The sequence below is a fragment of the Bos taurus genome, chromosome 29 (genome assembly GCF_002263795.3).
Source record: "Bos taurus isolate L1 Dominette 01449 registration number 42190680 breed Hereford chromosome 29, ARS-UCD2.0, whole genome shotgun sequence".
Classification (NCBI taxonomy): Eukaryota; Metazoa; Chordata; class Mammalia; order Artiodactyla; family Bovidae; genus Bos; species Bos taurus.
Window position 1 is genome coordinate 47713578 of NC_037356.1, and position 14060 is coordinate 47727637.

Genomic DNA, 14060 nt, shown 5'->3' on the forward strand with positions numbered 1-14060 from the left:
TTTTAAGATCATTCCCTTAGGACAGGTTCCTAGATGTAAAATTCCTGGTTCAGCTTTATCGTTCTCATTACATACGGTCACATCGAGTTGTACAAAGTTTACGGCAATTTATTCTTTCGTGTAGCAAACTAGAAGTGTCGTCCCCAGCGATGGGTATAGTAATAAAAAAAAGTACTTGCTGATTTGAAAGGAATGCTGGCATCTCATCGCTTGTACCTCTTCTTACCCCAGGCCTATGCACACACCCAGTGCGTCAGAGCGCCTCCCAGCATCTCTCAGCAGTTGTGTTCTTGCCTCACACAGCCTGGGTTGGAATTCCAGCTCACCTGCTGTGTGACCCTGGGCAAGTGACTGAACCTCTCTGAGCCCCGGTCTCCTCTGTAACATGGAGATGACACGGATGCTATTTTGCGGGATTATTCTGAACGCTGGACGGGCAGTGAAATGCCTGGCAGACATACCCTTGATTATAAATAAGGATATGAGCCTCTGTTGTATTTACTGTAACACCGTCTGCTCTTTTGATGTTTACTGTTTTGCTGTATTGTGAGCAAGTTTTGAGATATAAGATATTTTAGTTTATACTAAAGTAAAGCAGGAGACAAAGCTCAGGCTTCCAAATGGGGAGGTCTGTGGAAGAAAGCCAGTCCTGGCCTTGAGACAACGAGATAAGCACAGTGCCTGCTTCTAATTTTTTGTTAGAATGCTAAATTAAAAGGTTCAAAGAGCCACCACGATGAGGCCAGATGGTCTTCATCTTGCCTGCCCACTGGAACCCCTGGCATCATCACTGAAGCACCCTAAAAACACCGACGCTCCTGCCTCGGGATTCTGATCGTGTGGGCGTGGGCTGAGCCCAGGCCTCAGGGTCTCTGGGAGGTCTGCAGGTGACCCCGGTGCCCAGCCGAGCTTCACCGGGCGAGGCTGGGGGTTGCTCCAGTTTGTTGAGTCCCTGCAGGAATCCAAATGACATCCCCACCTCCAGTCTCTTGAATTACTCCACGCGGAACTGTCACCCATGACAGGTACGTCCTCCTGATGACTCCTCATAAGCGGCCCCCCCTGCCCCACCTTGTGGGGCTTGAGGAGCCTCCACCCAGATAATCTCAAAGAAACAGCAGATGGAGTATATTCAACACACTGCACTTGAGGCAGACTCTGCCTCTGGATCTTCGATTTCAACTTTCCGGCAAGCCTGGCCGGTATTTAATTGGGTTTCCTGTTTTAACCAAAAGAGATGTGGGCCTGAATCATTCCTGGCTGGATGGTGGCCCAACCTCACATTTGACCTGTAAGCAAGGAACCATGCCCTGACTCCACCACCTGCTTCTCTCTCTCAGCTGTCACTGCCCCCCCCCACCCCGCTGAGCATCACCTCCCCCAGGTCCCAGAGGGACAGTCGGTGCCCACTCTGCCCACTCCTGCCGCCCCTAAGGACTCTCTAGGGAAGCTTCAGTGTCACCGGCCATCCAGGGGGCTCTGGCCCATCAAACTGATCTGAAAATGGTAAACACACGTGGTCTGCGGAGCCACGTGTTTGAACGTCCCCATGCACGGAGCACCACTCCCTGCCCTCCAGCCTGAGGGAACTTTCCACACTGCTCACACTAAGACCCATCACCAGCTGGAAGACAGCCTTTTTCCATGGAGCTCCACTCAGAGTTTGGCTTGTCGGCGGGAGGGGAGGGGCGTGGTCATCAAAGAAACAGCACCAACAGCTAAAGACATGCTCCTTCTTCCCAAAAGTCAGGGCAGGGAGAGAAAATTTAGAGAGTGGGCACCCCAGAAACGCACACACAAAGGAAACCCTTCTTGACAGGGGTCAGTGCCGGCCAGATGACCGTGCGTGCATCCTGACAAAGCCCAAGAGGGGAAAATGACACTCGGGAGACGCTGAAGACTTTAGAGAGGGAGCGTTCGCTTCAGAAGCTGCTCCTCGGTCCCAGAGTTCAAACTGCTGCATGGGTCTTTACAGACAAAATAAATATCGGACAGGCTTTGCGCTCCTTTCCAACAGCAGAGAGAAAGGAAGGCCTGTGTGTGGGAGGAAGGGATGTGGACAGATGTGGCCAGTTCGCCCACACTTGCAACCTCAAGCCAGGACCCTGCACTTGACCAAGAGCCTAGAAACCCCAGCCTCCAGCACGGCTTCCATTCAAGCCAAAGATCCACCAAGGCATGTGAGTCTGTCTAAAACAATCTCCCCAAGGCTGAAGCTTCTCACTGAAAATCACAGAAAAATTTTCTGTTGGAAAAAACACGCACGTCTGGGGCTATATGTGACTTTACTATTCCAGGGGTGGGATCGGGCCGCTGGGAAAGCAATTCAAGGGAGAGCCTCGATCTTTCAAACCCAAGCACCTGAAGGAGAGTTTCTGAGCCCCCATGAATGAAACCTTGGCATGAAACAGGAGGAGCGGGTTCCCAGCGCTGTCCTCCTGCCGCCCCTGCCCCGTGCCCTCTTTAGAGGAGGACCCCTGGGGAGCAGCCTGGTAGGGCCTGGGGCTGTCTGGGGCCCATTCCTCCTTCAGGTCATAAGAAGACCAACAGAACCTTAAGGCAGCTCTGGGCCAGCCATGCCTGGAATCCTGGAATTCAGAGGTCACCCGGAATATGAAAGCTGTTCCAAAATGGCAAACATGTTTGCATATCAGAGGTTAAAAGCAAGAGGTTAAAAGCAGAGGAGGTGCTTTGAAAACAGAAGGGCACAAATTCTTCATGCTCCTGATTTCCACGGAGCCCTCCAGCCGACCCCGGTGGCCTGCCTTCTCCCCCAGCCCAGGCGAGCGCTGCGGACCCATCTGCCAACCCAGCGTGGCTCTGCTGCCTGGGAGCGGGGTGGGCCCAGCGCATGCTCCACTGCTGCCCCACGCTTCTTTATTGACTAGTTTATCAAGGAAACAATCCAACGAGCCTCACCACCAGGAATGCTCCTGCATCTGCAGCCCTCATTTATAATTTAAAACCAAGAACCAGCAACAGCTTTGTCACCCTACTGGATTCTCTGTCTCACACACACACACACACACACACACACACACACACACACACACACACGGGAAGGGAACTTACATCACAACTGCATCCTACAGAAGATGATTCAACCCAGTCTCTCTGCATTTTCATGAGGTTACAAATCGAGTTAACCCGTGAAATCACCGCGGGCTCCAGTCTCCAACATGCTGGATGTGCATTCCACAGTTTAAAAGAAATAAGAACCTGAAGAAGCACAAGTCTTCATCTGAGCCAGGCTCTGATTGGTCAGTAATCACTTAAATACATTTTTTTTTCCCAGCACATAAAGGGACACCAACACACAATGCCTGGAATAAGGTAAAGCACCTTCTCCATTTTACCTGGGTCTCTCTTCTAATAGTATCTTTCCTTCCGGATTTCCATCCTTAGAAACATCCTCCTTAGAAGCACCCAGGAGATCATGAACAGAACTGCAGCTCAGAAAGCACTCTTGGAAGCTGAGGCATATCAGAGACGAATGGCTTCCAGCGGCCGTCTCGCCGCTGGCCTGGATCTCCTTTCCAGGATGAACAGGTGTCTGGCCGGCCCCACGGCGGAGGCCCCGAGCACCAGGCTGAGACCGCACACCCATTCTTCCTGCCTGCGGTGCCTTTCCAGAACAGACGAGACAGGGCTGAGGGTGAGCCCCGAGGAACGCTCTTTCCAGAAATGCGGACTCCCAGTGGGGGCCACCTGAGCTTACCGAGCATCTTAGAACATTTTCAAGACACAACGTATTCTTCTATTATTGATTTTTCCAAAGACTAACGCATTCCTTTGAAAGTAACACCTAAACCCACGGAAGGCAGGGAGCTTAGGTGTGCCAGCAGTTTAGCACCTCGTGCACACCAACGTGGCAACTCCAGGTAAGGCTTGAAGCAGCTGGGAACTCACGTCTAGTGGGATTTTTTTAAATGAAGACCGTGCTCCCTCCATTCACCTATTAGCAAAAGCTGGTTTTCACAGCATCTAAATTTACAAGCTTCCTTTTGGCACCACGAGCTCCAGCCACCCGACTTGCCCAGGCTCCTCGGTCCTTGAAGACCATCACCCATCTGATAGGCCAGTTACTTCGACTTGAAAATCAAGACTCTCAACCACCAACATTACAGACCTCATGGGAGCGAGACCCACGGCGCCATGCTTTCCACCGGCCCTGGGGGCACAAGTGTGGGCCGTGGCTTCTCTTGGGTCTATTCATTCAGTCACAGCTAAGCCACCCAACAGGTCTGCACAGGTCCCTGACATCAGGGCAACCAGCTTCCTCTTACTTCTATCTTCTACTTCAAGATCAACAGCCAAGTTGCAGACACTGCCAGCCTCCAAAGAGACAAAGCCAAGGCCACAATCTCAACACGCTGTCCGCAGGAAATTACATCCACTGGAGGTGGGAACAGCCGAGGAAGCCCCCATCCAAGGCAGCCTCCACACATGCCCCCGGCCTGGACCACTGGCCACACCGCCAAGACCACAGATCCAGCCCCCAGAGAGCCGGCGCTCTCCCCAGGCAGAAGGAGACAAACACCGGGGTCCCTACCTCAATCAAGAAGTCCCCGGTCCTCAGTCCGGCTTGCCATGCCACCCCGCCTTCATCCACAGACTCCAGGTACTGCAGGGCCGGGAACGCCGGCGTGGGCGTGAATTCTTCGATGGGCGTATCCGCTGGGAAGACAAGGTGTACCGCGTTACAAGGCTGGGAGATGTTTGCAGGTTGGTAGCCCAGGCCTCCCACAGGATCCTGGGAGGAAGCAGGCCCTATGTCTCCGTAGGAAGTGGGTGGCCCAGGCCAGCTCTCCCCTGGGAAGGGGCTGACACTCATGGTCATGGGCCGACACCAACTCAAGCAAGGCACCCGACTGCTTTCCGGTGCCTCCTGGCCTCTGTGCTGAAAACACACGGGATACCGTGCTCTCCAGTCCATGTCAGTATGTACACGCCTGTCATTTTCTTTAAAAGCATCAGTGACTAAACATTTTCAGTTCTAAAAATGGAAAAGTTCCCCCATAACCACATGGAGCTACAGAAACACCACACTGAACCGCTTGCCAAATTTACATCCACGTAGACTCGCAACCAAGGGAATTCAACTTGGAGCATGGACGGGACAGAACGCTGACCCAGTGGGTGGCTGCAGATTTGGAATCCGCTCATGAGCCCTCTCTGCCGGAAGCCTGGCTCCCTGTGGCCACTCTGCAGCCAGCGTCCGCGGGAGGGCTGAGGCCCCGCTGCTCAGCAGAGCCAGCGTTGGCTCCGGGGGGGGTGCCCAGAGCCATGGAGCCGAACTCTGGGGCAAGAGGTGGACGCTCCTGGGTGATCCCGAGGGGCTGGGGGTGGGGGGTAGGGGGAGGAAGCTGGCCTCGGCCGGGGGAGGGGAGACACCACACAGCCATGGACACAGGGGGGCAGAGAGATCTTCCCTCCCGCCCCCCGCCCTCCCCCACCCCGTGGACTGGCCGCTGCCTGGGCAGCAGGAGTCTGCAGGTGGGGCTGGCTCCGGGGCAGGAGGCCTCCCCCCGCAGCACAGTGCAGGGCCCCCCCACCGCAGCCCCAAGGCTCCGAGATCAAACTTGTACATGGTTTCCCCACACGCGCGGGGCACAGATGTCTCCTCTCACGGGGAGGCGATGCCATTTTGCTTCATTTTGGTGGGGGGGGGGCCCTCCCGAGTTCCGGGCTGCGGGGGGCCGCACTGCCGCGGACCAGGTTCCCGGAGCCCCCCACCGTGGGCCACGTGACGCGTGTGCCGCTGGCTGGGCCACGGCGGAGGGGACCATCTTGCCACATTCCCTTTGCAAAGTCACCTTAGAGGCGGGCACCCAGCCGCCTGCCGCACTCGGGGGCCGAAGCCCACTCCCAGAACGGGGCAGTTTGGAAATCCCCGAAGGAAACTCAGGACTGGGTAATTCTGGGCGACTGAGACCAGGAGCTCTGAAGCCAGTCACAACCGGACTGAACCACGCCACAAAACACAGATGAAACCCATGAATTAAAAAAAAAAAAAAAAGTGGGGGGAGGGAGAGAGAAAGAGGAAAGAGAGGGAGGAGAAGGAGCTTGTTCGGAGCAATACTGTGTACAGAAAATTGGAAATATTCCTAAAGGAAGCCCCGGTGTTTAAAAAGGCAGGATGTGGAAGAACATGGTTGTCTAGCAACCGAGTACCCCCAGGAAAAGGGCTTCTTTCTGAGCTGGCGAACGTTTTTCATACAGGCGTGTACACACACAGACACACACACACATGTGAAGGCACCCAGGCAGGGAGCCGCCGGCTCTTACCTTTCGCCCCTCGGAGCACGAATCCGAAGCCCTCATTGTCTTTCTTCTGCAGGACCACGGTCTTCTCCTCGATAACGCAGTCGCTGTAGAGAGAGTTCCGGGGACAGCGCCCATTATTGTAGCCCGTCAACATCACCGCGGCCGAGGCTCCGCCGGGGACGTTCATCATCGTAGCCAATTAATCACCCCAGCTCGCCCGACCCAGGCAGGCAGCGTGGAGACGGCGAGCCGGCGCAGGAGGAGCGGAGGCAGCTGGGGGCAGGCTAACGGGAGGGGCGGGCTCGGAGCGGGGGGCCGGGCGGAGCGGGCGCGAGCGGGAGGCAGGAGTCATGCACGGCGGCGGCGGCGGCGCGGGCGGGCCCCGGGCGCCCCGGCACGGCGAGCGGCCCGCGGGCGCCGGGGGCGCGGCGCGCGCGGGGCCCGGCCGCACGCGGCGCCCGGGTCGGCGCGGGGCCCTCGGCCGGCGGAGACATGAGGCAGCAGTTTTCCTTTTTCTTTTCTTCCCGAAGGGCTTTTTTTTTTCTTTTGTACAGAAGCCGCCGATTCTCTGCGCTCCCTTGCAGCCGCGGCCGCCCCGGGAGGCGCGGCGACCCCTCCCTCCGGTCCGGGGGCGCGCGGGGCCCCCCTCGCTCTTGCGCGGAGCCCACAAGGCTGCTGGCGGCTCGGCGGCGTCACGCCGGCCGCGCAGAGGAACCGCAGGCCGGCGGAGGGGGCGGCCGGCGGGCGCGGAGGGGGGGCTTCCAGCGGAAGAGGGCAGGTCACTCCAGCCCGGCCTCCTTGGGGCGGGGGGCAGTGGGGAGGAAGGGGCTGCAGGCTCCCCCTTCAGCCACACCAGCCGCCGGTTGGCACAGCTTTTTTTTTCTTAAAGGAAAGAAACCCCCAAAGCTCCAACTTTGCTTCGGTCGCCAAAGCCTCCCACCATCCACAGGACGGGCGCGTCGCCAGTTCATCGCCGCCCCGCAGCACCCAGCACCGGGAACAGGGGAACCCGCCCCCTCCCCCCGGACCCCTCCCACCTTCCGGGGCTGCCTCCCTCCTGGAGTCCCCGCTGCCCCGGAAGTAAGTCAGGGGGAGGGGAGGGCCGCTGGGGGTGGGGGGATGGAGAGGAGGCTTTCTCCAGGGTCCTTAGGGGCTGGCTTGTGGGAGGGCAGGGTGAGGGGGAAGGGCCCCGGCCCCGAGGGAGAGGCCCGGGATGCCCGGGACGCCTACAAACGCTTGGACGGGGCTCCAGGTCCCAGGACTGAAGGTAGCTCTGCCCAGCGCTGGGTCTGCCACCTGCAGGAAGCCCGCGGCCTCAGCTTTGCGGGAGCAGCCCCGCAACCCGGGTGGGCGGTCAGGAGGAAGAGGGACAGGGCTGCTGGGACCCAGCGCTGGGCAGTAACGGAGAACATCACCTTGCAGGGACGGAGGAGCCGGGGAGCTCCCTAGAGGTGGGGGGCCGCGGTCCGAGGACACACAGGCGTCCTGCCCCACTCCCGAGCCCTCGGCCCGCCCAGCGGAGGCCGCACAACGGAACTCACCGGTGTGGCCCTGTCCTCCAGGAAAGGGCCAGTGCGGCAGACCACACCATCCTGGATGGTCACAGTCCAGGATGGTCTAGGAACTTGGGAGGAGGGGCTGAGTCCCTGGGCACTGGCTCTGCCTCCAGCCCCGGGGTCAGCCTGTCCGGTCGGTACAGGAGCCCCAGGTCTGGGAGCTCAGCCCCCGCGGCTCACGAGAGGAGGGCTGAACGTGGCCAGGAGTCCAGGCCTGGGAGCCTGTGGGCAGGTCACATGCTGGCCTGGCCTGGCCTTAGTCGGAGACCCGGCTCTCTGAGCCTCAGGCCCTCTCACATCATAGCGTGCTGAGAACAAGCCGCAGGCCTCCCGGGACTCCCGTGAGGTCAGATTGGAGGATGCCCACAGCCTGCGGTGGGAGCTGAGTGTCCCAAGGAGCTATTGGGTTAACCGCCATCTACTTGGCGGGGAGCCAGCACTTGGGATCTGCAGGAGGGGCTGGGGCGGAGCTGGGCACGCGGTGCTCGAGGGGGCGGACCCCCTACTAGCCTCTCTACTTTCTAACCCGCGCCTTCCCCAACCAGAACAGACACAACTATCTCCCGCCCACCCCTGAACTCCTCAAGCTGGAGGGCGCACTGGCTTCTCAGGTACAAGCCCGCCACCCGCTCTGGCGGATTACCCAGGCCGCTGCAGCCTCGCCTTCTGCCCCTGCTCATCCCCATGCAGGAGCCCCTTGAAACCTTGCCACGACGATGCCTGCTCCGAGGGGCCGGAGCCCTGCGGTTCCCTGGGGACCCATGTGGCCCCTCACACCCGTCTCTGCCCGGCTCCAAGGCAAACCTGTCCTACTCTCCATCATGAGGCCCTACCGTGGGCCAGCTCCTCTGCCCATGACACAGACAGCACCCCCCTGACAGCCTTTGAGCTGTCCCCCATGCTGCGGAAGCTTGCTGGGGACAGTGTGGCTGTCTGGATGCGGTTGGCACCCTCGCTACTGGCTGCACAGGGCAGGGGCGTTCGGGCCTGGTGGGTGAGGGTGTCACTCAGGGCCCAGCTCAGATCCTGGCTCTGCTCTGACCCCAAGGGCACTCTGGACTTTGGAACCTCAGGGTCCCGCTTGGCAAAATGGGAATCATAGCAAAGCACGCCTTGTGGACTTGAGGCGGGTTAGCAAAGACCCACCTGAGCCCAGGTAGGCAGCACACGTTAACAGCAACCATGCTAAGGGAGGGTCATTTGCATGTGCCCACCCCTCCTCCTGTAAGGACCCCCCACACCGGCTGATGGTTCCCTCTTAAGCCTCTCAGCAGTTCCTAAGTCACTGAACAACTCCTGGCTCACTCGAGGCTGCCCCAACCTGTGTGTCTATGTCATCCTGCTCGCTGAGAAAGCGCCGGACTCCTTCGTCTCCGATCTGAAGGATGGTCTGAACTTTTCTCTCCTGCATTAGTTCAGGAACTGAACAGTCCCTGGCTCCCTGCCCATCATGACCCATCTCAGTCTCATTCACAGACAGACCTGGGTTTGAATGCCAACCCAGGCACTTACCAGCTTAGCTTCTCAGAGCCTCACTTTTCCCATCTGCAAAGTGGGAGCACTCATACCTTCCTTGCAGGGACTCTGCGGAGCAGGTGAGGGCAGTGCCCCCCTACAACAGGGAGAAGTGCTCTCATCAGCATTGCCATGCGCGGATCTCCCCAGGAGACCGTGACTGCACCCTGGGGGTTACCCAGCACGGCGCCTCATGGAATGGAGCAAAATGGGCAAGGGACACAGCGTGGAGAGCGGGTGGCAGCATCGGGCTGAAGGAAGACCACAGGGTTTCGAGTGAAGAGGTCTCCGGGTCAGTCCCCGTTATCCACAGAGGGCAGGGCAGTTCAGCACTGTGGAGTGCCTACTGTATGCAGCTAGCTAGGGCTAGGAAGTGGAAAGGTAGGCTCAGGCTGATGGAAACCCGCAATCTCGGTAGCAATCAGTGAAAAGCAATAGAAACTCCAACGCAAGAGTCATTCCCTTAAAACAAGCGTGCATTCTGATTTTGTCTGAATGGCACAATCCCCGGGCACGGGCTCCAACTGGGAAATCCCACAACCCGGGCCTCAAGAAGGCACCTTCCCCAAATGAGAGTCTCTTTTCTTCCAAATCCTCCTAACAAGGGGCCCCCGCACAGTCTGTACACGGGGGTCCCCTCCAGCCTCGTCCAAGCCTCTGGTGGGGCCCTTCTCACCTGCGAAGCCATCACCTGTGGGCTCCTCAGGGGCAAACATCATGCCCATTCTCTCTGAATCTCCCTACAGGGCACAACATCTACTCTTGGTGAGATTCTGTGTGATGAAAAAAATCTGTACTCCAGCTGTGCTCTCTTCAAACATGTTTTCTGAACAGGGCAGGAGAGCACTTTAACGTACCCCAATGGACCCTGCTTTGGAAGCTTCTTGCAGTGGGAGCCGTGGAAGGCAAAGGCGGTGAGCACTCAGCCCTGCCAAGGGCAGGTGTGCAGGTTGCGCACAGAACAACTACAGAGGACACCATTCAATCGTGGCCGTCACAGAACCATGTGTGCATGGTGGTGATTTCGGCTCTCAGCTGCAAGTAAAGGGCCTTGAGAAAGGGGCAGGCACCTTTTTCAAGCTCATGCAAAGATGGAGTACAGGCCACGGATGCACAGAATGCACGCAGTATCCACAGACGCATGTCTGCCTTGGGGGGATGGGCTGCCGTGGAGGCAGGAGGTAGCCTCACAGAACCACATCGACACCGGGAGACACGACCCTATGCTGTAAGTCTCCTGAGAGCCACACGGTAGAGGCTGTGCTAGCTTTTCATGTTTCCACCCCCGACAGTCCTGCACGTGGCAGGAACGGGTGCTGAATACACCTGGAGTGAGGCGGGAGTATGGTCGGCCACACAGAGGGCCTCAGGGTCCCCACCCCACCGGCAGGCCTGAAGACTCCCCTGGGGTCTGCCTTGCAAGACCGCAGGTGGCCGGGCCTCGAGTGGCCTTAACTGTGGCCCCACGAAGGGAAGGCTGCGCTTCGCTTGGGTCCAGATGGTAGAGATGCCAGCGATGACAGCTGGCATTTAGGATCCGTCAGTCACTGAACAAGCTCCCTTGGCAGTGGTGTCTGGTCCTGGAGGAGGTGTAAACTGAAGCCACAGGAAGCCAGGCCCCGGCGGCCAAGGTGTGTGAGCAGGTGGGCCCTGGGGTGGCTCTGTCTGCCCTGTCCCACGTGGGAGGGCTCATTGTGGGCATTTGAATTTTGAACACAAGGACCGCTGGGGTAGACCAGATGGCCTCACCCGGACAAATCAAACAGCTCTGTTTTCTTTCCTGCTCTACTGGGATTAGGTTTTGGTCTTGAATTAAAGTTCAGAAGCAGTTGGGGCCAAGGGTAAGCTACCAGGTTAATTCATTAACCCATGCAGTCATTCTCTATGGTGGTTCAGATGGTAGAGAACCTCCCTGCAATGCAGGAGACCCAGGTTCGATCCCGGGTCAAGAAGATCCCCTGGAAAAGGGAATAGCAACCCACTCTAGTATTCTTGCCTGGAGAATTTCATAGACAGAAGAACTTGGTGGGCTACAGTCCATGGGGTCACAGAGAGTCAGACACGATTGAGTGACACCTTTATTCCTTACGGAATACCTACTAAGGGTCAGGCCACAGACTGGTTATTTGGCATTTTTGGAGGGAACAAGCCAGACCTAAAGTCTAACCTTTGTAGACATGTCAAGGGTAGTGGGTTGGTTGAATGGTAGACCCCAAATCATGTTGAAGTCCAACTCCCCCATCTGTGAATGTGACTTTATTTGGGAATGAGGTCTTTATAGATGTAATGAGTTAAGGATCTCAAGATGAGATCATTTAGCGAGGGCCCTAAATCTAACGACTGGTCCTTAGAAGAGAAAAGAGAGGGAGATGGGAGACAGGCTCAGGGGAGAAAAGGCCATGTGAAGACAGGCAGAGGCGGGCAGGACGTAGCCACAAGCCAGGAAGCACCAGGACCGCTGGCCAACACCAGAAGCTGGAGGAGAGGAGGACAGGCCTCCCTGGAGCCTTCACAGGGAGCAATGTTCTGGCCAACCCCAGAAGCTGGAGGAGAGGAGGACAGGCCTCCCTGGAGCCTTCACAGGGAGCCACGTTCTGGCCAACACCTTGATCTTGGACCTCCCGCCCTGAACTGGGAAAGAACACATTTCTGCTGTTTGGAGCTGCTCAGCCTGTGGTCATTTTACAGCAGCATCAGGAAACTCACACATGGAGAAAGTGGGAAGTCACACACGAATCTAACTATGACACAAATGTGCAGGATATGGTGCTGTGTGAACCCGAACAGGGCAGGAGGACTTCCTGTAGGAGGAAGACCAACGCATGAATAGGAGTGAGTGGGCTGGGAGGCTGGAAGGGGACAGAGAAAGAGGAGAACATTCCACACAGAGATAGAACCTCGGGGATAAAGGTCCTGAGGCCCACCTGGGAGGCAGAAGGAGCCGATCACACTGGGCCGTGGCTGAGGGCTGCCTGCACACTCAGGGCAGGGTCCAGGGGTGGCCTGAGCCTGGAATTCAGCTTCAGGCAGAACCAGAAAAGCGCCTGCTTCCCCCCGTATGACCTAAGGCCAAAATGATAGCAAGCAGCTAGCTGATCCACTACTTCCAAGCTAGCCTTTTCCCAGCCAGGCCTGAATCCCGCTGGGATGACCCAAGGTCGGCTTAAACATGTTCCACAGCCATGCCTTCCTGCTCAGCGCGTCACATACAAAGGTCCGCGGTAGATGACGTCACAGCTCTCCCCAGGCACCAGCAGGAGAAGCTACAGGGTGTGAGGACGGCCCCAGCCTGGTAGCTGAAGAGGACGCTGGACAGGCACACCCGGGGCTGCAGGGGACACAGCAGGAGGGGCACGTGCCCTGGATGAGGGGGCCTCAGTGAGAAGCACTGATCCCCTTCAGCTTTGCAGGCAGAGGGTGGTTTCAGCCACTGGGCCCTACAGCCCAGTCCCCAGCAGCCTCCAAGCTCTGAGGACCCCACAGACATGTCTGCAAGCTGGAAAGGAAAACCCACGTACCCCTAAATCCAAACAGCAAACAACAAGGAAATGAGTCTGTGTTTAATGAAGTGTCTGTGAAATCGAACATGAGGTCAACTTCATTACGCGCTAAGTTTCGTACCCGTCACACATCCTCACACGAGAAAACAACCTGCGAGGCGGATTTTCTCACCGGGAGAGGCTTCTCGGAGAGGTGGCTCAAGGCGACGAAACCCCAGAAACCACTGGGGGGTCCTCCTGCAATGACTGACTCACGGGAAGATGGGCCCAAGGGCAGAACCGCCAAGATCATTTCAGCATTTGTGTGCGTGTGCTAAGCAGGCATGCTGAAGGTGGGCTGTGAGTGTGATGAGCACAGCTGATTGGATCTGGGCTGGGGCAGCCGAAATGCAGGGTGCAGGGCCCCGGCGGGTGGGGGGGCGGTCTTTTGGAAGTGGCGGAGGCTGTGGGGGCAGCCGTGCCTGGGGAGAGCCTGGGAGAGAGGTGGAACGCGTATCATCTCCGAAAGCTCCTTCCTGGAGCAGCTGTCGGGGGGCGGGGCCCCCTCCAGGGCAGGGAAGCCGAGCCTGAGAGAAGCTGTGTCTACATCACTCCCCGCGGAAACGCATTCCGGTGACGGAGCCTGATGGAGCTGGGAACTGGGACACTGTTAGAAAGAGGGGCCTCTGGGGACTGAATGGCAGTGGCTGTCCTAGAAATTTCTGGGCTCTGCCAATCAGGGAAGATGAGGCTAAACAGCCGGTCAGCTCTTCCGAGGGGGGTGCCTGGGACCTCAACAGGTGGCCCAGCTGGGCAGAGACTCCAGGCGTGGGTAGGCGGCCTGGCTCCCTGGAGGTGGGGTGACCCAGAGGGACGGCTCCATGGGCAGGCGGGGCCACGTCCCAGTCCTTGGGAAGGGTGAGCGGGTCGTGAGTGGGTGGGAAGGGTCCCTCAGTCACCTGTCACTCACCTCCAAAGGGGCATCTCTAAGCTGCGGCCACACACGCCACTCTCCCTGAATCCTGCTTCCTGCATCCCGGTTGGAGGGTGCTTGGTGCCCCGCCTCCCTGACTTGTGTGAGCAGGCAGCGGCCCTAATTCCCAGGGGACAGGAAGGAAGCCCATGCCACCTTGGTGCTCTAAGAGGCGGGCAGTGCACGGCTGCTCTGTGATGATGAAGGTGGCCAGTTCACTCGCAGTGACACGGCTCCTGGCTCTTGGGAGCCCTGCCCACGGAGCGGCAT

At 58.1% G+C, this 14060-nt stretch overlaps 1 protein-coding gene across 5 annotated transcripts in view; it reads right to left on the reverse strand.

Annotated features, from left to right (window-relative positions):
* Nucleotides 1-14060, reverse strand: part of SHANK2 (SH3 and multiple ankyrin repeat domains 2) — a 561554-nt gene that overhangs the window by 155767 nt on the left and 391727 nt on the right. For all 5 annotated transcript variants that reach the window (XM_024987497.2, XM_015461388.3, XM_015461387.3 and 2 more), the window contains 2 exons: nt 6289-6371; nt 4553-4677 (listed from right to left, as the gene is read on the reverse strand). In XM_024987497.2, coding sequence (XP_024843265.1) covers nt 4553-4677; nt 6289-6371 — 208 coding nt within the window. The remainder of the gene's footprint in view (nt 1-4552; nt 4678-6288; nt 6372-14060) is intronic.